The 27,180-nt window shown below is 51.5% G+C and overlaps 1 protein-coding gene across 2 annotated transcripts; it reads right to left on the reverse strand.

Moving 5' to 3' along the window:
* Positions 1–13,552: 13,552 nt before the first annotated feature.
* On the reverse strand, positions 13,553–26,863 carry TP53INP1 (tumor protein p53 inducible nuclear protein 1). Of its 2 annotated transcripts, XM_068164353.1 has the most exons (5): positions 26,761–26,863; positions 23,330–23,613; positions 22,447–22,795; positions 21,331–21,364; positions 17,586–17,687 (listed from the first exon to the last, which is right to left on the reverse strand). In XM_068164353.1, the coding sequence occupies exons 2-5, from the start codon at positions 23,439–23,441 to the stop codon at positions 17,670–17,672; spliced, it is 513 nt and encodes a 170-aa protein (XP_068020454.1). In that variant the 5' UTR covers positions 23,442–23,613; positions 26,761–26,863; the 3' UTR covers positions 17,586–17,669. The 2 variants fall into 2 exon arrangements, with proteins under 2 accessions (XP_068020453.1, XP_068020454.1); XM_068164352.1 differs by lacking the exon at positions 21,331–21,364 and having other exon boundaries at positions 13,553–17,687.
* Between the last annotated feature and the right edge of the window lie 317 nt (positions 26,864–27,180).

Raw genomic sequence — 27,180 nt, forward strand, 5'->3', positions numbered from 1 at the left:
ACACTGCTGAAGAGGATTACAGAGAGATGTCCATGTATGCTAGTGGTCAGCTTGGCTCTGGGTAGCTGGGCTCACCTTGACCAAGAGGAGAGCATTGAGGGGGGCAGGGGGAAGCCGTAGAGGGAGATTTCAAAAGCAAGAGGATGTGGGGGGTGGGGGGTGGGCTCCCTAGGGCCGTAATCCCCCCACACGCTCCCTCTACATCCAGCACACCGCAGACACCAGGCACCCCCCCAGACAGGCGTTTTGCCAGGGCAGCAGCTCGTTCTGGGGGGATTTCGGCGGCAGCCCCCCACACCTGCCGGGATGGGCCGCGCAGAGCCGAGCCGGCCCGCCCGCCGCCTCCCGCGCTCCCGCCGCGCGGGTTCCGCGCCAATTTGCAGCGAGCGGGGAGGCGGCGGCCTGCGCTGCGCCCGGCCGGCGGGACGCCTCGGGGCGCGACGGAGGTCAGCCCGGGCTGGGGGCAGCGCCGCTGCCCGCCCTCGCCCTACTCCCCGAAAGGGGCCGAGCGGCCGCCTGTCCCCCTCCCCTTCACGGTGGAGGGGTGCTGAGGGGATGCGTGAGGGGGCAGGGAGCGGGGCAGGATCGCGGTACCCCCTTCCCCGCGCTCCCGCCTTGCTGCGAGCCAGGCTCCCTCCAAAACCTGGGGGAAAAGGCGCGGGGGAGCCCTGGCACACAGGGACACCCTCCCTCAGTCGGGAGCAAGCCCGCAACGGGAGACTCCCTCCGGCGCGGGCTGGGACGGGGGCAGTGCAAGGACAGAGGGCTGGGGGGTCCACGCCAGCCACCCTCCCCACCGAGCCCCTGCCCTGAAGGCCGGGGCGGCCGGGACCCGCCGGGGTGGGGTGAGCGCGGGCCGGCAATCGGGGTCAGCCCGCCAAGCGGCTCAGCCCCGGCTTCCCCACCCCCACCGCGCCCGGCTCCCTCCAAAACCCGGCAGCCCGCCCCCCGCCACCCCCACGGGGCTGCCGGCCTCCGGGCGGCCCCGAGGTGGGGTGGCGGGATAGAGGGGGAGGCGATGGCAGGTTCCCGCCGACACCCTAGTCAGCCGCCAGCCGTGCCCGCCCAGACCATCTCCCCTGGCAGCGGCTTCCCGCACAGCTCCCTGCTCCCTGCCCCCGGCGGGAGGGCACCGCAGGGACGGATGAAGCTGTGCGCGGACACTCACCCACGACCCTCCTCAGCCGCTCTCCCTCCAAAACAGCCAGGGCGGGCAGCCGGCCACCCCGCTCCCGCCCGCCGCCCCGCGCCACCTCATAACTCACCGCGACTGCACCCCTCATACCGGCAACGAATCTACCGGTACCGCCACCGCCACCACCATCATCCCCGCCACTGCCAACACCACTACTGCTACCATCATCATCACTATCGCTACCATCGCTGCTGCTACCACCACCGCCCCCCATTCTCACTAACAGGACCCTCTCCCGCCACCCCCGCGCACCTCTGCCGCTGCCGCCCGGGCCGCGCTGCTCAGCTGGCGCCGGCGCCAAGTCGCTATATAGCGCGGCCCGGGCCCGCGCTGCGCATGTGCGAGGGCGGCAGACAGCTCCCCTGCCCGCCCTCCGCCAGCGCCCGCGCCCCGCTCGCCCCAGCGCCGCCCCTTCGCCGCAGGGCCGCCCCAGAGAAACCAGCAATCCCGCCCGCCACCGGACACCCCCCTCGTCCCACCTGCCCGCCCAGGTTTCCTTGGCGAAGGTGTCCCGAGAGAGCGGAGAGCAGTGCCGGCAGGAGAGCTGACAGCACGCAGAGAGAGCACGCAGAGAGAGCCCGCCCGCTGCCCCGGCCGCTCTCCCCTCACCGCCGTCCCCTCGCCTGCGGAGCACCTCCGGCGCAGTCATCCCGATCGGCCGCATCAAGCCGCGGGCCCACGCTCCGCCGGGGCAGCCGCTCCGCCGGGCCAGCCGCACGCGCCGCGCACGCCGCGCGCCCGGCAGAGCGCCGCCGGCCCGCCCCGGGGCGGGGCCGACGGCCGCCGCCGCCAATGGGAGCGCGCCACTCCGCGGCAACGTGCAGCGGGCGGTGGAATGTAAACACGGCCCCGCCGCGCGCGCGCCCCGCCCCGGCCCCGGCGCGGCCCGGCTCCTGCCGCCCGCCCGCCTCAGGGTAGCCGGCGGCCGGGACGGTGTCGCTACCGGCAGCCCCTGTCAGCCGGCACGCGTTCCCCCGCCCCCACCGCTACCCCTGCCGGTCGCGGGTGTCGGCTCTCAGCCCCTCGGCGCCGTCCCGTTTGTACTCTCTGGCACTGGCCTCCTGACGTGCCCGCGTCGCACTGCTATAGGAGCAGTTCCGTAGCATCCCGCCTCAGCCCGCCGCCTGATGGGTGTCACACATCTCTGCGCACAGGCATGGCCCACAAAGGCACACAGATCTTCTGCGGGGGAGGAAGGGGCTGGGCCTCCCTCTCCAAAACTTCCCTCTCCAACACCTCTCCCTCTAAAGCCTTCTCTTTCTGCCTCCGTTTTTGCAGCGTATTTAACCAAACAGAAATTCATCCCAGCGGAAAACAAGACTCCCTCGAGCACAGCCTCCATAGCCTCCCACGGGTGGCCCTGTCCCCTGCCCAGTAACTTTCCACACACACCAGCCGTGCTGACAGCCCCCCCTCCGGGTCCCAGACCAGCAGTGCCCACTGCCTCACCTTCCCTTTCTCAATCAAGAGAGGATGCTGAAGCTAACCCAAAGTGCCAGGCACACCTCAGTCACCAGTAACGTCACAGAGCGGTCTGGGTTGGAAGGGACCTTCAAAGGTCACCTAGCCCAAAATCCTCTGCAGTAAGCAGGGGCATCCTCGACTAGATCAAGGGTCATGTGGAGTTTGCTTAATAAATATCCTAAAAAGTGAACAAACAGATCCACACTCTCCCAAATGCAACCGAACCCCACAGCACCAGGCACTTACAATGCTGCCAGCACACACTTGATTTCTTTACAACCCCCACATGGAGGCAGGCAGCTAGCTCCTCACCTCAACGCAGGGCACCTGCAGCTGCTTTGCTGATGAGAAACAACCTCTACTTTCCCTCTCCTCTCCTGCAGTGCAGGGCACAGTGCTGCAAAACAGCACCAAGAGAAGCTACAGCTGCCTTCAAGTAAACTTACCTCACCCTCGCTGTTGTTTCTTTTTCAGTTCTGCTTTTTCTTTTCCCAAATGTAATGCTATTAACATGTAAACATGTTTGGGTTTTTTCCCCCCTCCAAATATGTATTATAGTAATTAAGCATGATAAACCAGGTTTGGGTGATTAGCTTCTCATAGCTTTGCCATTTTGAAAGGCAAGAGAAAAGTCAATGCAGCCCTCCCAAGGCAGAGAAGTTATTGTATGGTCACTAATAGTTGTTTAATAGGTCACAAGATTTGGCCAGCAAGGCTCATCTCTTAACCATGGATGTTTACAGAACCTGATGGACTGGGAGCAATCACAGAATTATTGAGGCTGGAATGGACCTCTGGGATCATCCAGTTCGGCCTATGACCTAACAGCACCACCTTGACCAGACCTTGGCACTAAGTGCCCCATCCCATCTGTCCTCAAACACCTTCAGGGATAGCAACTCCACCACCTCCCTGGGCAGTCTATTCCAGTTTCTAATTCCCCTTTCCCTGAGGAAGTGCTTCCTAATATCCAACCTAAACCTCTTCTGGCACAGCTTCAGGCCATGCCCTCTTGTCCTGTCACAAGTTGCCTGGGAGCAGAGCCTGAGCCCCCCCTGACTACAGATTCCCTTCAGGTAGTTGTAGAGAGTGATAAGGTCCCCCCTGAGCCTCCTCTTCTCCAGGCTGAACACCCCCAGCTGCCTCAGCCTCTCCTCATCAGACTTTCCCTCCAGCCCCATCCTGAGTCTCATCACTCTCCTCTGGACCTGCTCCAGCACCTCAAGATCCTTCCTGCAGTGAGGGCCCAGAGCTGCACACAGTGCTGGAGGTGAGACCTCACCAGTGCTGTGTACAGAGTCACATCGTGCAAACTTCCTGCACTGCAGATGTGCAAGATAGACACTGCAGTTACCCAGCCTCTTCAGCTCTGCTAAACATCCCATGTCCAGTTCTGGGCCCCTCAGTTTAGGAAAGATGTTGAGATGCTGGAAGGTGTCCAGAGAAGGGCAACAAAGCATCTGGGGAGGGGTCTGGAGCACAGCCCTGTGAGGAGAGGCTGAGGGAGCTGGGGTTGCTTAGCCTGGAGAAGAGGAGGCTCAGGGGACACCTTCTTGCTCTCTCCAACTACCTGAAGTGAGGTTGTGGCCAGGCAGAGGTTGGTCCCTTCTCCCAGGCACCCAGCACCAGAACAAGAGGACACAGTCTCAAACTCTGCCAGGGAAAGTTTAGGCTGGAGGTGAGGAGAAAGTTCTTCCCAGAGAGAGTTGTTAGCCATTGGAATGTGCTGCCCAGGGAGGTGGTGGACTCCCCATCTCTGGAGGCATTCAAAAACGGCCCAGAAGTGGACACAGGACTCAAGGTGTGGCCTAACCAGTGCTGAGCACAGGGCACAATGACTTCCCTGCTCCTGCTGGCCACACTGTTCCTGATGCAGGCCAGGATGCTGTTGGCCTTGTTGGCCACCTGGGCACACTGCTGGCTCATGTTCAGCTAGCTGTCATCCACTACCCCCAGGTCCTGCAGCAGGTCCCACAAGTACTCTCTGCTCCGACAGCAACTTCCATAAATTTTCATCAGCACAGAAAACAACAACAACAACAATAATAAATAATAAACCAGAATTGCCCAGAAGCTGGTGTGCAATAAAAATTCAGCTGCAGACAATGAAATTAGGATTTGAGTGCAAACTAACACGCTGCCCTTTGGATGTGGTGATCAAATTAAAGTGACTTAGCCCACACCGGGACACTTCCAACCGAGCTGACACACAGGACATCCTCTTCCATTATGTGGATGCCTCCTGAGGGGGGATGAGTCCAAAAGAGAGGTGTGGGGGCTTTTTAAAGCTCCTGAAAATACACTGCAACTGCTGAGCAGTATGTGGGCTGGGATCTAGTCAGTTCTTTTAGAGCAGTGGATCTCATTTGTTTGCTTTTGTCTTGTTAGTCAAGGGGGTGGTGGTGGTGGCTTTGGGGCTTCTTTGGTTGGTGGTTTTGGTTGTTTGGTTAATTTATTCCCTGGGTTTTCTTTGTAATTACCACTCTTAAATACATTACAGAGGAGAAAAAAGTGGGAATTACAGAGCCTTCCTTACAGGTTTACACAGCTAAGGTACTTTTTCTTGGTTATCCTGCCTACAGGAAGGCTGGGGAAGGACTTCTCAGGATCTCAGGGAGTGATAGGACTAGGGGGAATGGAATGAAGCTGGAGGTGGGGAGATTCAGGCTGGAGGTGAGGAGGAAGTTCTTCCCCATGAGAGTGGTGAAGCCCTGGAATGGGTTGTCCAGGGAGGTGGTTGGGGCCCTGTCCCTGGAGGTGTTTAAGGCCAGGCTGGCTGAGGCTGTGGCCAGGCTGATCTAGTGTGGGGTGTCCCTGCCCATGGCAGGGGGGTTGAAACTGGATGATCCTTGTGGTCCCTTCCAACCCTGACTGATACTATGATACTATGATACTATGGATCCCTGTGAAGTAACCCAGAATCTATCAGGGATCTATAAAGCATAGATCGAAAGCCATGAGGATCACAGAACCACCACATTAACTAGGCTGGAAAAGACCTTTGAGATCATCAAGTCCAACCTAAAACTAACCAATCTACTTACTGAGTGTGCTTGACACTGCTCTTCTCCCAGAGCTTCTGCATCCACCTGGTTGTTCCCAAGGATAGGAGCAGTATTTCAGCACGAACATTCACAGCACAGCTCCGCTGTGATCCAGGCACAAAACAGCACAGAAGATCACACTCTGCACTCCTGCTTTGTTGCAGTAAATATTTTGCTATCACTGTTTGCTTATGCTGCTGGGCTTTGTCCTTTTGACTCACAACCGTGTTGTCAGAGCTGTTCTGTGGCTTAGGGGAAGGGAAAGGCTTGCTCCAGGATGAACAGCTCTGATGAGGCCATACCTTGAGTATTGTGACCAATTTTGGGCACCTCAATACAAGAGAGATGTGGAGGGGCTGGAGCCAGTGCAGAGGAGGCCAAGGAAGCTGAAGAAGGGCCTGGAGAATAAATCTTGTGAAGAGAGACTGAAGGAGCTGGGGATGGTTAGTTTGGAAAAGAGGAGGCTGAGGGGAGACCTCATTGCTGTCTACAGCTACCTGAAAGGAAGCTGTGGAGAGGTTGGTGCTGGTCTCTTCTCACAGTGACAGAACAAGAGGGAATAGCCTCCAGCTGTGACTGGGTAGGTTTAAACTGGACAGTAGGAAAAGTTTTTCCCAGCAAGAGTGGTCAGGCTTTGGAATGAGCTGCTCAGGGAGGTAGTTGAGTCACCAACCCTGGATATGTTTAGAGGTGGTTTGGATGTGGTGCTTGGGGATATGGTTTAGGGGTGGACCTTGGAGAGTAGGGTTAATTGCTGGGCTTGGTGAGCCTGAGGGATTTTTTCCAACCTGAATGTTTCTGTGAGCCTCATTGTAAAAACAATGAAGAGGAGTTCTAAGCCTATTTATTGCAGAAAGGCTCCAGCTACACAGCCTAAGCAAAGCACTATCAGAGCTTTATACCCCACTAAAGAGGAAGTTGCACCCTTCCCAAACTCTATAGGTATACTTGTAAATTGTTACTATTTTTTACCTTTTTTTCCCCCCCCTATTGAGCAGCATGGAGTAACTTGGAACCCCAAGAGTTCAAAACCTTTGGCTTCTGTTAAAACCTGCAATATTCTGCTACTTTCCTACTTGTTTCATTTCAGAGGCCTTTTGAAACAAGGGCATGGTCCAGTTAAGATGCATTCATATTTTGAAGACCTTACAGGAGTGACTAATCTGGGGGCTGCTTTCTGATTTGGTGTGGAGAGAGCCTCTATGTCCTAAAGGACCTTGTGGAGAGGTTGTGTGGGTCTCCTCTCACAGGTAAACAAGAACAAGAGGGAATGGCCTCAAGCTGCCACTGGGTAGGTTTAGACTGGACATTAGGAACCTTTTTTTCATGGCAAGAGTGGTCAGGCATTGGAATGAGCTGTCCAGGGAGGTGGTGGAGTCCCCAAGCCTGGATGTGTTTAAAGGTGGTCTGGATGTGGTGCTTGGGAATATGGGTCAGGGGTGAACCTTGTAGAGTAGGGTTCTTGGTTGGACTTGGTGACCCTGAGGGTCTCTTCCAACCTGAGTGTTTCTGTGATTCTTTCTGTGATTCTGTGAAGAAACTATTAGCTAAAATATAGCATAGAGTCAACCTTTTAGTCACAAGTGTGTGAATATGCTTTTCTAAGGTTAGTATCAGCAACAGAGAGCATAGCAATGACCAGCTGCTGATAAGCAGCCTGTATGATAATCAGATCAAACAGTTCTAACAGTTCTATAACAGAGGAAGAAAACATCAAGAGGATGTCAAGAGTAAATTAATGTAATAACCCTTACAGTCTGCAGAGTCAGGCCTACAGTTGTGTAGCATGATACATGGATTTCTCCTCTGGCTTCTAAAACAGGGCCAGGGAGAAGCAGAATCACAGAATGTTAGGGGCTGGAGGGGACCATCCAGCCCAGCCCCCCCTGCCAGAGCAGGATCACCCAGGGCAGGTCACACAGGAACTCATCCAGAAGGGTCTTGAATATCTATAGAGGGAGACTCCACAACCTCTCTGGGCAGCCTGTTCCAGGGTTCTGTCACCCTCACAGGGAAAAAAAAATCTCTCTTCCTGTTTCTATGGAATTTCCTATGCAACTTCCTATGCCTCAATTTCCACCACTGCCCCTTGTGCTGTCCCAGCAGAGCCTGGCTCCAGCCTCTGGGCACTCACCCTGCACATCTTTATCAACAGCAATGAGGTCACCCTCAGGCTCCTCTTCTCCAAGCTACAGAGCCCTCAGTTCCCTCAGGCTCTCCTCATCAGGAAGATGTTGACTGCCTTCATGACTTTCATGGCTCTGTGCTGGACTCTTTCAAGCAGTTCCCTGTCCTTGAGCTGGGGGTGAGTTACCAACCTTTAGAGCTGCATTCTGTAGATGCCATCACTCCCCAGCAGCCATGAAGCAAAGCAAGACACTGTGTCCTTCTGGCTCTTGTGAGTATCCTCTTTATATCTCCTGGAGGTGAGGTACCTTTCTCAGCAGTAAGGAATTTGGCACAAACCATGGCTTGGCTTGGCTTTTAAGTTCTTCTAGACAGGAAACACCTTATCCATGTCCTGTCAAGAGAGCCACATCCTTTCCTCTACATGAACATTTAAAATCCCACATTCCACACACCAAAGGGCTTCACCTTTACAGTACAACCTTGGGGTTGATCCCCTGAGCAAAGCCCACAGTCACACCCTGGGCTAAGGACAGCATCTCTGCAGTGACAAATAGCACCAGTGACGAACAGCCAAGCTTTGAGTCTGTCTTCACCTGCCCAGGTGTTGGATCTCCTGGCTGCAGCACAAAGAAATAACAAGATGCACTTTCCTCATGGTTTGCCAACATGGGGTAGGGTTAGGGGTTATGGTTAGGCTTTAGGGTTAGGCCATTAAGATTAGGGTTTGGGGTAGAGTTAAGCCATTAGAGTTATGGTTAGGGCTAGTATTAGGGTTTAAGGTTAAGTTTAGTGACAATGTTAGGGTTAGGATTACAGTTTGAGGTATGGTTAGGTTATTAGGGTTAGGCCATTAAGGTTAGGGGTTAGGATTTAAGGTCAGAATTAGGGTTGGGGTTAGTGTTAGTGACACCATTAGGGTTAGGGATATGGGTAGGTTATTAGGGTTAGGCCATTAAGGTTAGGGGTTAGGATTAGTATTAGGATTTAAGGTTAGAGTTAGTGACAACATTAGTGTTAGGATTAGGGTTTGGGTATGGTTAGGTTATTATGGTTAGGTCATTGAAGGAAGGTTTAGGGCTAGTATTACAGTTTAAGGTTAGGGACAATATTAGGGTTTGGAGTATCACAGTATCACCAAGGTTGGAAGAGACCTCAAAGATCATCAAGTCCAACCTGTCACCACAGACCTCATGACTAGACCATGGCACCAAGTGCCACATCCAATCCCCTCTTGAACACCTCCAGAGTATGGTTAGGCCATTGGGGTTAGGTATTAGAGTTTAAGGTCAGAATTATTGTTGGGGTTATGGTTAGTGACAATATTAGGGTTAGGATTAGGGTTTGGGGTATGGTTAGGTTATTAGGGTTAGGCTGTTAGGTTTAGAGCTAGTTTTAGGATTTAAGGTTAGGGTTAGTGACAACCCCAGGGTGAGGATTAGGGTTTGGGGTAGGGCTAGGTTATTAGAGTTAGGCCATTACAGTTAGGGCTAGAGCTAGAGTTTAAGGTTAGGATTATAGACAACATAAAGGTTAGGAGTAGTGTTTGGGGCAGGGTTAGGTTATTAGGCTTAGGTCATTAAGGTTAGGCTGTTAAGGTTTAGGAGTTCTGGTTCTGGTTAGGCCTTAGGGTTAGGGTTAGATTTTAGGGTCAGGCTGTTATGGTTGGGGGTTTGGATTGTTAGGGTGAGACTTTCAGTCAGTGTGTTCACACTGATTTGAGCCTTTATGGGAATATTTTGCTTTGGCTCTGAGGAGGTTTTAAAAAGTTCTAATCAAGGAGGCCTTGGAAAATGTCCAGCCTCAATTAAAAAGCTGCATTAAGAGTGAACTAAGCAGCCCCCAGAAGGAGCACTATCAGTGGAGCTATGATAGCTTATCTCTAAGGGTAAGATTATAGAGGCATAATTGGCTAAACTTTCTCCTGCAGCATCCTGCACAGCTCTCAGCAGAGGCTTGCTGCTTTGATAAATGCACAGGTCACAAAAGCTGCCTTTGACAAGGACAGGGCTTACTCAGTGCTCACTCTGGGAAGGTGGAAGTTTCGTTGCCCAAATTCCTTTTCCTCACTGCCAGTTAAATAGCTCATTTTGTCCACCAGTTCCTTCAGTGGGTGAAAATCAAGTCAGGGACTACTTGCAACAACTGAGCCCAGCAAGTCTGCATCCAGTGTCTGTGCAAGGCCACTTTCCATGATCTTTGGAAAGCCAGAGATCAAAATCTCTGGTGCCTAGAGGAAAACAAAACCCACAGAGGTTCAGAAAAAGCCAAAAGAAGAACTTGGAGAAGACCAGTGAGCCTTTCCCCTCAATTTAAATGGGATCTCAAACATTTCAGCTTGCACCTATTGCCTTTTCGCTTTCCAAGAGGCACCACTAGACAAAAACCCAGTTCTCTCTTCTTTAGTGCCTCATCAGATGCTTATACACTGAGAAGATCACCTCTGAGCCTGAGCCTCCCCCAGTTGTTTCACTCTTCAGTCACTCTGGCACATCTGTGTCTCCTGTACGGAGGAGCTCAGCACAGCACACAGCATCGATGTGTCACACCAGCACAGTGGAGCAGGCTCATCTCCCTGTGCCTGCTGGCAGCACCCTTCCTACTGCAAGCCAGGAAGCTTTTAGCGAGGCCACAAGGGTGCAGTGCTGGCTCAGCTTGGTGCTCACCACAGCCCCCAGGGCATTTTCTGCCCGGTGCTTTCCACCCCTTGGCCTAAAGTTATGTATCCTCCAGGTACTAGACTCCACTTTTCCCCTTGTTGAATTCCATGAGGTTCCTGTGAGCCCTGCTGAGGTCCTTCTGAGTGGCAACCCAGCCTTCTGGTGTATAACCAGCTCCTGTCTTCTGCAGGCTTGCTGATTGTGCAGTCTGCCCCAGGATCCAGGTCACTAACAAAGGTTTTGAACAGTGTGAGATGTGGCATTGATAGGGGACAAAAGCAGCAACTAGCCTCCAGCTAGGCCTCACACAACTGATCACAACCTCGGAGTCAGTTCTCACCACAAGTGCTCCACCATCTGTTTGCATGGCTCATAATTCATCATCTTGGAAGGATGCTACTGGGGACAGCTTGAAAAACCTTGCTGCAGTCACAGAAACATTCAGGTTGGAAAAGACCCTCAGGATCACCAAGTCCAACCATTAACCCTACTCTACAAGGGTCACCCCTACACCAAACCCCCAAGCACCACAACCAAACCACCTTGAAACACATCCAGTCTTGGCAACTCAACCACCTCCCTGGGCAGCTCATTCCAGTGCCTGGAGGTTAAGGTAATATTCATTGCTCCCCCCTCATCCACTGTGCCAACCATGGAATTGCAGAAGGCTATCACTGGGTTGTCAGCCATGCTTTCCCCTGCTGGAATCCATTCTGGCTAACTCTTAACCCCCTTCTTTCTTATTCATGTTTGGAAACAGTTTCCAGGACCATTTTCTCCACCACCTTCCCCTGTAATCAGGTGAGGCCATCTTGTAGTTCCCCCTATTCTTCTTGTAGATGGGAAGGACATTCACTCTCTTCCAGCCCTGAAGAATCCTGTCTGTTGCTGTAACTTTTAAGAGCATTGATAATAACTTCACCACCACACCAGCCAGCTCCTTCACCAGTCACAGCTGTGTCCATGGATCAGTGCATATGCCACCTCTTCAAGAACTCCTTGACTTCATCCTCAGCTGAGGGTTGATCTTCTCTGCTGCAGCCTTTCCCATTGGCCTCAAGGGCCTGCAGTTCTCAAAGGCTGGTCTTGCCAGTGGAGACCAAGGCAAAGATGACACACCTTACCTCTGCCTTCTCTACAGCCTTTGACATGAGAGCTTTCTGCCCTATTGGGCTGTAGGCCCACATTTCTTGTCATCCTGTTGTCCTCCACATCCCTTGTCTGCTTCAGCTACACAATAGCTTGGTTTTAGCTTCCATTACAGCATCCTCAGAGCTGCCTTCCACTGCCTGAAGGGAGCCTATAGCAAAGCTGGAAAGGGTCTTTTCCTGAGGGTGTCTAGAGACAGGGCAAGGGGGAATGGTTCAAAGCTGAGGGAGAGCAGGGTGAGACTGAGGCTGAGGAATTTCTTCAGTGTGAGGGTGGTGAGACTCTGGGATAGGCTGCCCAGGAAGGCTGTGGCTGCCTCCTCCCTGGGGGTGTTCAAGGCCAGGTAGGATGAGGCCTTGGGCAACCCAAGTCTAATTGAGAGATGTCCCTGCCCATGGCAGGGGGTTTAGAGTAGATGATCCCTGAGGTCTTTTTCTAACCAAAGCCATTCTAGGTTTCCCTAACCCCATACCCTGGATTTTTGCACAGGATCTCCATATCCTTCACAGGCCTGCCCCAGCTTGTACCTCTTGAATGCTGAGCACAGCAGCCTTCCACGTAGGTTTTCCACAGTGGTGTGTGGCAGGAGGAGGACAGGCAATGGGTATGAAATGAAACAAAAGAGGCTCAGTGTGGCTAAGAAGAAACCTTGCCCACCCTCCCTGTGTGCCTTAAGCAGCAATGCTTTTGTCTGTCCTGTTTACCCACAGCACTCCTGCAGGCCATGAGGAAATGCAGCAGCCAGCAGAGATGTGCAACACCACAGAGACCAGGCATTGTCACTTGATCAGCAGCACCAACCCACGCCCACAGAAGCTTCTGTACTGCTGCAACCATTCGTAACTTGGACTCTATGAGTGTTGGCAGAACGGAGCCAGGCCCTGCTCAGGGATGCCCAGTGACAGGAGAAGGGGCACTGGGGGCGAGCTGGGGCAGAGGAACTCCAGCTGGAGCCACAGGAACAGAAGGGAAAACTTCTGTGAGGGAGCCAGAGCCCCAGAGCAGGTTGCCCAGAGAGGTTGTGGAGTCTCCTTCTCTGGAGAATTTCAAACCCCATCTGGATGTGTTCCTGTGTGACCTGCCCTGGGTGACCCTGCTCTGGCAGGGGGTTGGACTGGCTGATCTCTGGAGGTATCATACCACAATATCACCAAGGTTGGAAGAGACCTCAAAGATCATCAAGTCCAACCTATCACCACAGACCTCATGACAGACCATGGCACCAAGTGCCACATCCAATCCCCTCTTGAACGCCTCCAGGGATGGTGACTCCACCACCTCCCTGGGCAGCACATTCCAATGACGAACAACTCTCTCTGTGAAGAACTTTCTCCTCACCTCCAGCCTAAACCTCCCCTGGCACAGCTTGAGACTGTGTCCTCTTGTTCTGGTGCTAGTTGCCTGAGAGAGGAGACCAACCCCTTCCTGGCTACAATCATCCTTCAGGGAGTTGGAGAGAGCAAGAAGGTCTCCCCTGAGCCTCCTCTTCTCCAGGCTAAGCAACCCCAGCTCCCTCAGCCTCTCCTCACAGGGCTGTGCTCCAGACCCCTCCCCAGCTTTGTTACCCTTCTCTGGACACCTTCAAGTGTCTCAATGTCCTTCCTAAACTGAGGAGCCCAGAACTGGACACAGGACTCAAGGTGTGGCCTAGCCAGTGCTGAGCACAGGGCACAATGACTTCCCTGCTCCTGCTGGCCACACTGCTCCTGATGCAGGCCAGGATGCCCTTGGCCTTCTTGGCCCCCTGGCCCCACTGCTGGCTCATGTTTAGGTGGCTGTCAATCAGCAGGTCCCTTCCAGCCTCTAACATTCCAGATTCTCAGTACTTGTACCTAGCCCACCTGCATGGGGTGCTTAGGCATCAGGACTGAGACTGATCCAAGGCCCCAAAAGAAGAGAGTGACAGCTTTGAATAGGCCATTTGTTTTTTTTATTGAGAGCTCAGATGGTATCTCCCTGGGGTGCACAGAGCACACCATGAAACCCAAATACAGAGGATTGCTTCAGTAAATACAGACTGGTTAAGCAATGCTACTTTTTTTTTGGCAAAGTGCTGTGTTTTGTCGGTTTCCAGCTTGTGTTAAACTATTTAAACCCAAAAGAAACCCACCCAAGAGCCAGACATTCTTCCCATTATCCAAAGGACTGCTACAAAGAGAGAAGTGGCTCTGGAGAGAAGCTGCCATGTATGCATAGACTGATGTACAGTATTGATCCTTTCTGAAATGTCCCTTTTGAATCTTCAAGTTTGCTGTGTAGAAGGCACAGTTTCAAAATGCAAAAACCCAACCCCAAACCCAACCCTCCCCCCACCCCCTAAAATCTGTCTATTGACCAATACATAAGAAAATACAGATTCAGCAAGGTTCATTGATAATCAATCAGTATGAGACAGTGCAAGGCCTCCACTTTTACAAGGAACACACACACACACTTGAATACAGTTCCAAAAACAACCCCCCCCCAAAACCCAACCAGAAGCAAACCATATAAAAAAGCCACACAGCTCACTACCAAAACAGTAAAACCAAACCCAAATCTAATTTGCCCAGCAGCTCCAGGGCTAGACAACAGGGCTAGACCAACATCCATGTGTAAAACAAATGTATTAAAAACCCAACAAGCAGCCCCACAAAAGCCATTGCTGCAGTACTCATCTCACACAGTAACATGGTTTCCAACATTACAACTTGAGAAGCACAGCTTTGTGCAACACAATAAAGTTTATATCCTGAAAGATATAGGTTTTCATCACCAGAGAGTCATCTGGTAATGTAGTATAAAAAAGAGATCAGTCTCTCCCAATGCTAGGAGCAGTCTAAAGTTGCATTTGCTTGCCTGCTGAGAAGAACTGACCAAGGCTCTCACTGTACTGCCTGGGAGCCCTTACACTCTCAGCCCCATCTCCCTCTTAAGAGTGAAAGGATTTCTGACATCCTTCCAACGTGAGGAGGTGGAGACTCCATCTTCCTTCATTTCACTTTAAGAAAATTAAAGCTGAAGGAAAAAAAAAAGTAGTTACTTTTTATACAAAGAAATACAGGAAAGCACAGAATTGTCCTGAGCTAGAAAAGTTGGCAGTGAGGAGAAGGAAGTTTAAGCTTGGCAAAAAGTTGGAGTGATACAAGTAGACAATGTGAGGGAAGTAAGAGTGGAGATCTTCAAGGTGAGGTTTGACAGGGATGGGTGACCTGACCTAGTTGAGGATGCCCCTGCTGACTGCAGAGGGGTTGGGACTGGATGACCTTTGGAGATCCCTTCCAACCCAGACCATTCTATGATACTATGATCTAGGTGAGGATGCCCCTGCTGACTGCAGAGGGGTTGGGACTGGATGACCTTTGGAGATCCCTTCCAACCCAGACCATTCTATGATACTATGATCTAGGTGAGGATGTCCCTGCTGACTGCAGAGGGGTTGGGATTGGATGACCTTTAGGAGATCCCTTCCAACCCAGACCATTCTATGATCTAGTTGAGGATGTCCCTGCTGACTGCAGAGGGGTTGGATTGGATGACCTTTAGGAGATCCCTTCCAACCCAGACCATTCTATGATCTAGTTGAGGATGACCCTGCTGACTACAGAGGGGATTCATAGTATCATAGTATCAGTCAGGGTTGGAAGGGACCACAAGGATCCTCTAGTTCCAACCCCCCTGCCATGGGCAGGGACACCCCACATTAGATTGGACTGGATGACCTTTGGAGGACCCTTCAAACTCAGGTGATTCTATGAAGAGATGAGAAACTGGTGAAACTGCAGCTGCCTGCACACAAAGCAGAGTATTGGGACCACAGAAGAACTGCTGCAGGAACACAGTCACGTACTGCTGAAGAAGAGTAGCAACAAAATCTGGTTTGGAAACTCATCATGTCACCAATTGTGTTTTCCTTCCACTGTCCACATGAATCCAATGTGTCTTGAAAAGCAACCACACAGTAGTGCATCCAGGAAAGCACCTCTTGCTTCCATACAGTTTCAACAGTCCTCACTCATCCCAGTGGAGCAGCACAGCTATGGGGAAACTGAGGTTAGAAATGCTGTTCCCTGGACCCTAAATGTGTTCCACAGCTCCAGCTGCAGAATGTACAACAGTACCAACCACAGCAAGGTCAGTCCAAACCCTTGGGGTTTTGCTTCAGTGACACTGAAGCACTTGGCTGGATTTAAAAAAACACACACTTCATAGGTCTGGAATAATTCACATTATTGATCCTGCCTAATTACAAAGACTCCTCACACTAATTTCTGTATAAGGACTACTGGAAGACTTAGTTGAGTGTAATGTTAACATTTTAATGCCCTAGGCACTAAACACAAGGGAAAAAACAGTGTCACATTGAGCACTGACAGGAGGGAGAATAAAACTTACATCTCCTCCTTTCTTTCAGTGCAGATTTCTTCTTCGTCCTCACCTCCATAGCCATTTCATCTACTTCCCAGATTGAGCTGTCAGGGTTTGGCATGTCGTGTGGCTGCACTGTTACCAGGTGAGCTGTAGTTGTTGTGAAGTGCTTGCCAACTTCCAAGCCAACTTTGCTCCCCGTTTAAAACAACCCTGCTCATTAGTTTTGAATGGCTTTGCTTTTCCTGTTGGCCCACAGAATTGCTATTGTTCTGCCCCCCAGCGTGCCATGCTAGGAGATCAACCACTGCTGATGGATCTCACCTTTTATAGACCCTGTCATCACTGTGTTTAGCTCTCTAAGACTGCTTTTCAGCATCCTTTTCTCCCTGCCACACACTGCCCTTCATTTCCAGTCACAATTAAACACAGACTTCATCTTCATAGATTAAAAACAGAGCTAGGAGAACTTCTAATAAAGGCTTCCTTCTGGCTACTTTGGAGCTATTCAACCTGTGAATAGGAGAATCTAACAGCAATTAGCAGCTCAGAAACAGCCATCCATCAGCCCAACTTCTTTAAAGAGCAGTCAGCTGCTGATGAGATTAAAAGAATGGTGGATCCACCACCCCTTTCCTTTAAATAGGGACTACATGAAATAGGGTAAGGGAAATACATGTTTCAGAGACAGGAAGAGTTAAAGGGAGTAAGAACTTGAACTGTACCAAGTAAAACCCAGCTCAGCTCTCTGGGTTGTGCATCTGCACATAGTCCATAGGTCCACTTTTTCTTCCACTCCACTGTGAGGTACTACATCTGTAACACCAGTGCCACATCGTGCTGCAACAGTAATTCTCCCCGTGCCCAACACACCTACACAGACTCCACTAACACAAGTAGGTGCTGGGCAGCTTTGATGCCCTCCTCATGACAGTTGAGCACAGCTAATCTAGAACGTCCCCTGGCAGCCAGGGTATGTCTTTGTTAGCAGGGAATCATCTGTGCTGAACACAGGCAGAGATACACAAGCTGTCAAGTACTGGGCATGAAAGCACATGGCTAACCTCAACACTAACTCCACTGTGGATTAATGCAAACTGATTTCCACCTCAGTTCAGTTCCTCTAAAAACACCAACTAAAAAAACAACCAAAAAAAGCAAACAATCCCATCCCTACATCATAGTTTATAAAACCAGCACACAAACTACCACCCTTACAGGCTGTGATAGTTCACACCAACGCTGAGGACTCGCTGCAAGGTGCTGGGAGATGTTTCGGTGGCGCCTCAGAAGGACTCAACGCTAGGTTGTGATTGTGTTTGAGGACCACCTGCAGATTGACCACACTTACCTAGGCATGAAAACAAGAGCAAAGTGGAAAACAAACAAACAAACACACACACACCCCTCCCCCCAATGATTTAGCCCCTAGATTAAACCCAGGAGAGGCCTCAGTAATTGAAGGGCCGCTGGCAAGGCTGGTGAACGAACAGTCCGCTGTGCTTGAGCGGCCGCGGGTGGCAGTCCCTGGCGAGGTTGTGGCGCCGCAGCCCGCTCCTGCCGGGGTGGTGCCTCTCGTGGTGCTCTCTGATCCAGTGGGCAGGACGCAGGCTCTTGCTTTTCTCCAGAGCAGCTGAACCAGCGGCCAGAGCTGCGACGTAGCAGTGAAGGCGCTGCCCGGCTTCACTTGGGGCCTCCGCTCTGCGAACGCAACAGGCGGCCACCGGTCAGTCCCGAGGGAGCACGCAGACCAGCAACAGCAGGGCAGGAGAGGGGATCCTGCCACTTTGCTCTGCTCTGGCTAGACCTCAGCTGCAGTACTGTGCTCAGCCCTGGTGCCACCCAAAACAGGAAGCACATGGACCTGCTGGAGCGGGTCTAGAGGAGGGCCATGAAAATGATTAGGGGGTTGGAGCAGCTCTGCTATGAGGACAGGCTGAGGGAGCTGGGGGTGTTTAGCCTGGAGAAGGGAAGGCTTCGGGGTAGACCAGGGAGCAGCCTTCCAGTATCTGAAAGGGGCCTGTGAGAAGGCTGCAGAGGGACTCATCCCACAGGCCTGCAGTGACAGGATGAAGGGCAACAGCTTCAAACTAGAGAAGAGCAGATTTAGACTGGATGTTAGGGACAAGTTCTGCACCATGAGGGTGGTGGAACAACACCACAGGTTGCCCAAGGAGTAGTTGAGGCCCCACCTTTGGAGATATTCAAGGTCAGGCTCCAGAGGGCTCTGGGCAACCTGATCTAGTGGAGGGTGTCCCTGCTGACTGCAGGGGAGTTGGATTAGATGACCTTTGTAGGTTTCCTCCAACCGAAACCATTCTATGACTCTGTAAAGGGCAGAACATGGGCATCCACACCCAACATTGCAAAAGGGCATCCTTATTTTACTGGCAGACCTGTGGGCTGAGGAGAGGTCAAGGCAGTTTAGGAAAACTATGTTGCCTAGTGCTGCTAACCCACTGTGTGTTACAACCTTTGGGCTTTTGGTGTCTATTCTTGCACCCTTCCTTCACCACCCCACCTCCCACAGCCCAAGATGCACCATGGATCACAAATGCCTTGCAATGTGTGTCACACTGCTCCAAGCCTCTGAAGAGTTGAGCTGCCCACCAGGCAAAGTTTGGTTAAAAATCATCTTGGACACAGGTGGTTCAGCATGGAAACAGAAGCCCAGTAATGATCCAAACAATGCTCTCACAGAGGAATGGAAAAGACAGAGCAGCTGTGACACACACAGGAAATAACTCAGAAGGATCATTCCACAACCAGCCCTCTAGATTTCAGGAGCAGAGAGTCAGCAGTTTTGGCAAACCCTTACTCCATCATGCACTAGGTGAAACAAAACCCAAACAAAAACCCCCAGCAGCCTATGCAAGCAGGGACTGACAAATCTTAATCTAAAAAGGACTTCCCTACTTGACAGAACAATCACTGATGTTTCCTGGAAATTCCAGAGCCAGGCTAAAATTAGCCTGGCAGTTTTAAAAGCAAAGCAAAATCCCCCGTGAGTGGCACAGCTGGTGTGGGGCCAGGGGCGCTGGAGCTGCTTGCCTCTCCCCACAAGGGACCCAACAACTAGCTGTTAGCTCGGTGGTGCCCACAAGAAATGTCTGCAAGGCCAAGAGCTTACTTCAGGCATGAGCAAGAGGTCTCTTGGGAAGCCTGCTTTTCAGCACTAGCATGACTATAATCAGGTCTCTTCTTGAGGAGTGTAACTTCCATTTATTGTAGGATGTTTCTGTAGACATAAGTCTGCTCTGCTGTGCCCACAGTAGCCTTGCTCTTGGGGGGCTGCAGGTGCCTGGCACAGAAGGGAGCTCTTCCACTTCCACTCCACACTGGAGTGAAATACTCCCTGGCAACAAGGGAATACTCCCTCCCTTTTTTCCTTCCAAATATCCACATCTACCTGCTTTTGCCTCCTGGGGTAGCTTGGTAGGACTCTGAGGCCTACAGGCTCCAGAAAAGCCACGTGTGACATTCTGGTTTCCCTGTTTATTTGCTGGATATTGTCCTAAACCCAGCACTTGGAAAGTGAAACAAGTGATTAACACAGCCCAGCACAAGGAAATTCAGTGCCTTGCAAGTACTTTCTCTGCAGATGACACCACCTTTATTTACCTGAGGGTGTCTGCAAACACAGGGCTACTGTTTGTCTTTTTCTAATGGGGATACTCTAACACACTCAACAGTGCTGGAGGTGGAACTCCAAGTGAAGCCTTTCTGGGGCAGGCCATAAGGAACTAGGAAGCCACATCACACTTATCAGGACCCATGTTTCCTAAGTGTGCCCCTGCTGCATGTCATTAGGTAGCAAAGGGCATCAACTGCTAACAGAGAATGTTGTGGTTGGTTACAGAAAAATACAACTGACCTGATGAGCAGGGAGAATACAGAATTAACCAGGTTGGAAAAGACCTTTGAGATGATTGAGTCCAACCTATCACCCAACACCATCTAATCAACCAAACCATGGCACCAAGTGCCTCATCCAGGCTCCTCTTAAACATTTCTAGTGATGGTGACTCCACCACCTCCCTGGGCAGCACATTCCAATGGCCAATCTCTCTTGCTGGGAAGAATTTCTTCCTAACATCCAGCCCAAACCTCCCTTGGCACAGCTTAAGACTGTGTCCTCTTGTTATGTTGCTACTTGCCTGGGAGAAGAGACCAACCCCCACCTGCCTACAACCTCCCTTCAGGGAGTTGTAGACAGCAAGAAGGTCTCCCCTGAGCCTCCTCTTCTCCAGGCTAAGCAACCCCAGCTCCCTCAGCCTCTCCTCACAGGGCTGTGCTCCAGACCCCTCCCCAGCTTTGTTGCCCTTCTCTGGACACCTTCAAGTGTCTCAATGTCCTTAAACTGAGGAGCCCAGAACTGGACACAGGACTCAAGGTGTGGCCTAACCAGTGCTGAGTACAGGGCACAATGACTTCCCTGCTCCTGCTGGCCACACTGTTCCTGATCCAGGCCAGGATGCCCTTGGCCTTCTTGGCCACCTGGGCACATTGCAGGCTCATGTTCAGCTGCTGTCAACCAGTACTCCCAGGTCGCTCTCTGCCTGGCTGCTCTCAGCCACTCTGACCCCAGCCTGTAGCACTGCATGGGGTTGCTGTGGCCCATGTGTAGAACCTGGCACTTGGATGTGTTCAATCTCCTGCCCTTGGACTCTGCCCATCTGTCCAGCCTGTCGAGATCTCTCTGCAGAGCCCTCCTAACATCCTTCTGCTATGAGAGGGATTTGAAAAGAGCAAATAGGTTTCCTCCACAGAAGAAAGTTTAAAACTGATGGCTGAAGGTACTTAAGCTTTTCTCCCTTCTTTCAAATACCCTTCCAGCACTGGCTTGCAAAGCAAGGCTCTTCTACTTGTCATCTGAAGTGAAACTGCAATAGCAGAGGTGGTTTGTGTTAGCTGAAAGGCCACAGACTCTTCCATTTGGGTATCTTAGTGGATGCCTTTGGTAGCCTGGCAGTAGAGAGCCCTGGGCACCAAAAGAACAGGGCTGGTGAGCCTCTACCAATATTGTCAAAGTGTAATTTTAGAGGGGCTGTGTCTAAAGCCAGATGGCTGCTGGAAAGCTTAAGTGTCCTGCTAGTTGTGCTGTCAAGCCAGACCTCACAAGAAACATAAAAAGCTTCAGACCCTGTCCCAGTTAATACTGAAGTCATTTCGTTTGCGCTTAGCGTTTTGGGTTGTTAAAGCAGATGTCGTTAGGCTTGATCAAGTAACATCATTTGGCACAAAGGTTAGTCCTAGAACTAGGCTTGTTTTGGCAGACAAGGCTCTAGAGGAAGCAGCATTGCCAGCAGCCTGATCAAAAATATCCCACCACAGGAGTACTTACTGTGCCAGTGTGCCTTAAGCAGCTTTTCTTGGCCCTACAAATGTTAAACGGCCAACCATTAAACCACTGGAGACTGCAAAACAGCTTTTGAAACTCAGTGCATTATCAGTGCAAGTGATGGTCCCAGCTTCCCTACTTGACCTCAGCTGTAAGCTTGCCTCCTCCTAGTGCTGCCACCCTAAATAACCTACACAATAGCTTGGGTTCTCTGACAAAGCAACAGCACAGAAATCAGCCTGATTAACCTCGCAGCACCACACCTTTAGCTTCCTCACAATATTAAAACAGCTTAAGTGTGTTGCAAGTGCTCAATCATGATGGCAAAGAGATACTCTATTTGTACACATCTCCCTACACCACACTTGTACAGCTGCACATGCTGGACAGCTAACACCAAAGCAGTGCACAGCAAATGTGCCTCTGCAGTAATCCTGCTTGGCCAGAGCCTTAGGATCCCAAAGCAAAAAGCACAACATCACCTTCACCTTACAAAAAGGTAGAAGCTTGCAGCACAGATTTTTACCTCAAAAAAAGGAGGTTGTGTGGAATACTTCAGTTTGCTTTTGCTCCAGAAGATATCTGTGGAAAAAATTAATCCTAATCTATCAACTAGGGCGAGGAACGACAACGACAAAACGAAAACAAACCCAAACCAAGCAAAACAAACAAGATACCAACCCAGACTTCCCTGTCAGGGTCATCACAGCAGTGTTTTTTGTCACAGGTGGTGACTAAAAGGCTGCTGACTAACAGTTATGAGAAATACACAGAGCTATGAAGGGGGCAAAGTGCTGTCAAATCTGTGTCACCAGCTGTACAGTTAAGTGCCACCAGTTTCAACAGGACTGGAGCATGTTCTGCAAAAGGAATACCTGGGCTCCATAAATATCCACTGCAGTGTCAGACTAGCATTCCCAACTCTTTCCCAACATGGTCACCCTATGTAACACTTTGCTAAGCAGGCAGGTGGCCCTGACCACCCTTCCCACCTCCTGCAGTATTCATGCTTTGCTCACTTGCTCTGAAGTAAGCCAGAAAACTCAGTATGCAGTGTCCAATGTGATCAAGTAGAAACCAAGTATTTTCAGCTCCCTGGCAAGGTAAAACCAGACATACCTGGGACTACCTGGGCTGTGAAACTTCTCATCTCCACATCCAGTTTCATTAAGGCTGTGGCAGGCGCCGTGGACAGCGTACACAGACATGCTGGGATGCTCTATCAGGAGGTTCTCCATCGGACTGGTTTCCACTTTGATAGTGGTTAATCCACCTGCAGTAAAACACGGGGGAGGGGTAATAAACCAGCTCTCCTCCATAGGGCACGACTCAAACTGGATGAAGCAGGACTCGCTGGCCTCCGGCAAGTGTTCCAAGGGGGACGGCAGACAGGAGAAGACCGGCGAGCCGTCCGCGGCCGCCGCTTCCGCCGCGTTCGCTTCCTCCCCGGCGCAGTTAGTGCAAGCATCTGGTGCGGGTGGCCAGCGGAGAGGAGCCCACGGACGTCGGTGATTGCAGGAGACCAGGACCAACACGAGGTTGCACGGAGCCAGAAACCAGATGGACAAAAAAACAACCCCAACCAACCAAACAAAAGAAGAAAGAAAAGAGAAACAGAACCCTGTTAGCATGTACACAAACTTGAATTCGTTCTCTGTTTTTTTTTAAAGCAAGGGGAGGAGAAAAGGGAGTTCCCTGATAAGCCCTGCTAGACATGTAAAACATCTGTTATCAGTAAAGCAATACAGTTGTGCAAGAAGTCAAACACATTTCATTTGTGCAAGGGGCTCTGCTGGAGCTCGTGTCAGGTGTACAAACCTGACCCTTTTTCTCCTCAGCTTACGTACCATGCTTTGCCACATTTGTTTGGAAAGCACCCTGCAGTCTTACCCACACTTGCTTGTGCTCAGGTGAAGTTTCACCTGAGCTACTGGCTTCTTGACATGGAATTAAAGGCTAGAGAAGGACAGAGGTAGGGCTTTACACTTCACAAATCTCTTACCTATAAAGTCAACCAGAATCCACTCATCATCTTCTTTCTCACTGAACTCTGGCTCTTGGCTGGACAGGCTATCAATCTCTCCCATGAGCATGTTATTTAACCTCTGGAACATTACTAAGGCAGGAAGAAGACTTTGGCTGGCAGGTCTTTATATCCAAGGTTCAAGGCACAGCTCACACTGTACTAGCAGAGTGGCACAGACTTGAGATTAAAGTGCATAGATGTTTTATCAGCTTAGATGTGGGACACGCAGAGGCATGACTGGTAAACAGTTTATGCAAAACCTGCAAAACAATATGACAAGGGTCTTAATGAGAAAGCAACAGGAAACATCCCTAGGGAACAAATTAAAAATGCTCTCATTAGTGTGCTTTCAGGTACCAGTGAAAATTGTTCCCTAAGAAGAGAGGCAGCTTCACTGGCATTCACCATTCCCTGCCAGCTAGATACATACCGAAGAAGCCAAAGTCTCCCCCTGGAGCTGAGTGCCTTCCTCTCAAGCCCCTTTGCTGTACAAAGGTCTGTTCAACTGTCAGTTCCCACCTTCCCCTAGGGAAGGGAAGGGCTCTTGTGCCTATGCTCACCAAGGCTCTCCCTCAGCTCCCTGCCCAACTTCCTCCTGGTCAGAGAGAGATGTGAAAGGGCAAGTGCTTTTTTTTTGGCTCCAGACAGCACATCTCCTCTGTTGACAGCCTCACCAACTCCAAGAGACTCCTCTGAGGGCTCCCAGAGGTGCCCAAGGTGGCCTTTTTTCTCTCTATTCACACACAGTTCAGAGCCACTGCCTGCAAGTCAACACTTCCTACTGAAGGGTCATCCCATCTCCAGGCGCGAAGAGTGTTACCAGTGGGATCATTTTCACAGCCAGTGCCCAACTACTCATGTATGGTAAGTCCAACTACCAGGGAAAAGTAACTCAGACAATTAAACCCAGTGTTTATTTCTCAATATACTTCCCTAAACACACACATAATTAGCCACCATAAGCCTGAAGTCTACATCTGGTAATTAAGATGAAAAATCCCAGCAGTACCAAGAAGCTGAATGTTCAACCGCCTCAGATCAGCCTGCTTACAGCCTCTCAGTATTCCTATCTGAGACAATAAATAGCTGCCACTGAAGCAGCTGGGAAAGGATGTGAAAAATAGTCAATGTAACTTACAAGGTAAACGTCACCAGACTGATACTTGAATTATCTCAGCATGTCAGGATTATTACAGATTAAATGCCTGCTCAATAATTAAATAGGGAAGAAGATATGCGTGTAAGAGGGCAAGAGCCTGCATTCAGAAAGAGAAGGGAATAAGACACACTCCACTAGAAAAACTCAGCCATGAGAAGAAGATATAACCCATAAGGAGTATTATTCAAGGCCAGCATACCCTGCTTCACCCACCAACTCCCAGGCCACACTCAGGGGTCACTTCAGCCTCCTACATCATTTTACCCCAGGACACCAGACACCACCATTGCCTACTCAGTTGATGCAAGGACAAGCAACTGCCTGCAACAGGCATTGATGGCAGCCACCTCCTTATTCAGAAGGATAGGATTGGAATTTAAAGCAGTCTTCAGAAGCAACACAAAAAGGGACAGTGTAACTCAAGAAGTCATGCGTTCTAGCTCTTCAGCAGGAACTATCAGCTGCAGGCAAAGCTGAGACCAGGAACAACTGGCTCAGCTGCAGTAACCAGAAAGGGCAGGGTTTAAGAACCACACTTGAAAATGAAACATCTGGGCTCACTCTAAGGGAGCAAGAAGAATGATGGTAAGTCTAAAGGAAAAGGATACCATATCAGAAATGACAAGTTTTTAAAAGAAAGAAGAGGGTTGGGGGTGGAAACAGCAGCCGGCTCTGGAAGGAGAGCTAAACATTGGTTCCTTTCTACAATCAGAGCAAGCAGAAGTGGCTTTTGACTGCAGTAAAGTTCAGTGTTCAGTGGTTGCCAGCAGGAAACACTTTTAACCATTAAGGCTGCTAAGCCCTGAATGGGTTACCTAAGGAAATGCCAAACGGCCACAGCCTTCCTAAGCACCTTCCTGAGAAGGTCTGAGTGCTTCAGCTACAGACAGGGCTTGTCACGGATAAGGAAATGGACTCTAAGTGAAAGCTTTAAGTCTGTAGCTTCTCAGTTATCTTCCACATCCACCCCTAACCCTCTTCTGGCACAAGGCCTAGGAACAACCTAGTTGAGTTTTTCTTTAGGCTAACTATCAAGCCATAGTGTAATTGCTGATCAGCACTGGCTAACTCTGTACTCCCACACACATGTGTTGCCTCTTTCCCAGATCTTCAGGCTGAGGATGTCTTTCTGTTCTGTGCACAGAGTGGAGCAAGAGGAGCGCTCACACTCCCACCTTAATGCTCCAGAGGCATCACAGCAACATCAAATCAAATAACTATTCTCTAACGAGCATGTGAAAGACTGCAATTCCTGAGAATGTAAGCTACACAAACTACAGCTCCTGACCCCTAAGTGGCTCTCTGTACATCAAAAGCACTTTGTCCCATTTTCCCCTTCCCCCACCACCCAGAAGGATCCAAAACAAAAAAAACCCCGATCTGAATCATTTTGAAACTGGCTGATGTTTTGACATCCTTTTGGACAAGCGCCTTTAAAAACGCTATTGTGCGAGTTAGATGGGGACCAAGAAGGGATTTTGTTATCAAGGGTCATGCTTAGGAGAGGCCAGCGAGACTGAGGTTGGAAGAGAGGTGCTCCAGCTCTTGGGAATCACCAGCTGCAAGGAAAGACTGGGGACAACTGACTCAGCTACAGCAGTGATTAAGAGGCAGTCACAGATAACACACCCGATGCATGTCAACAACGGTGGATTGCTACATAACGAAAGGGAAAAGGAAAAAAAACAGAGAGAGAGAGGTGTTTTTGTTTGGGGCGTTCTGTTGGTTTGCGTGGTTTTTCCTATAGTAGCGCAGGAGATGGGATTCAGGCTAAGACAAAAACAGCTGGGGGAAAAACCACCACCACCAAAAACCCCTAGCACCACAGCCCCTCAAAAATCTCTTCTGCAGCTGTTGGGAGTTTGGCTGTTGACCCCCACGGGAGGCGGCTCGCAGCTTTTCCATTGCCACCGGGAGGCTCCCAAGAGCTGCTCTCGGCGGGGCCGGCGAGTGACCCGGCACAGCCCGCGGCAGCTGCGCACCTTCCCGGCCGGGCGGAGGGGGTGGGGAAGGACGCGGCTGCCGGCTGCCCGACAGCCGAAGGAACGGGAAAACCCTCCTGTCCTCGGCGTTTCCCGCGGAGCCAGAGACCGTGCTGGATGAGCGGCGCAGACGCGAGCTCCGCCGCTGCTCGCCGCCGCCCCGCCCGGGCGTTCCGACCACAGGACACCATCAACAGCCCGGCCGTGCTCGAACCGGGACACAGGCGGCGGAGCCGCTCGACCCCAGCCCCTCCAGCTACACTCACCCAGGTGGCCGCGCTGCTCCCGGCGCCGCCGCCGCGCTCGCTGCGCGCCCCGCGGAGCTCCTTTGTTGTTATAGCGGCGGCGCGCAGCTGACGGCCCGGCCGCCCCTTCCCGCCCCTTCCCGCCCCGCCGCCAATGGGCGCCGCCGCCGGCTGTCGCTAACGCACGTGACAGGCGGGCAGGCACGCGGCCCGGGCCCGCCCCGCCCCCGCCCCGCCCCTGCCCCCGCCCCATTGCTGCCGAAGCCAAGGGCTGGGGTAGAGCGGCGGAGTTTGGGCAAATCGAGTCTTGCTCGTACGCTTCCTCTAAGCACCGAAAGGCCACAGTGAGGACTCCCCGCTGCCCCCTCTTCTCCAGGCTGGACTCAACTCTCTCAGCCTGTCCCCACAGCAGAGGTGCTCCAGCCCGGCTCTGGGCTTGCT

Source organism: Melanerpes formicivorus, unplaced genomic scaffold (genome assembly GCF_026170545.1).
Source record: "Melanerpes formicivorus ecotype bairdi unplaced genomic scaffold, bMelFor1.0.p_v2 SCAF_79, whole genome shotgun sequence".
Taxonomy (NCBI): Eukaryota; Metazoa; Chordata; class Aves; order Piciformes; family Picidae; genus Melanerpes; species Melanerpes formicivorus.

Bases quoted from the DNA above. Each gene is read 5' to 3' on its own strand.
- TP53INP1 (XM_068164352.1), bottom strand. From the start codon at position 23,441: ATGTTCCAGAGGTTAAATAACATGCTCATGGGAGAGATTGATAGCCTG. The intron at 22,796-23,329 runs GTAAGAGATTTG...CACCCGCACCAG, and splicing joins GATTCTGGTTGACTTTATAG to ATGCTTGCACTAACTGCGCC. The intron at 17,688-22,446 runs GTATGTCTGGTT...TTGCGTTCGCAG, and splicing joins CACAGCCCAGGTAGTCCCAG to AGCGGAGGCCCCAAGTGAAG.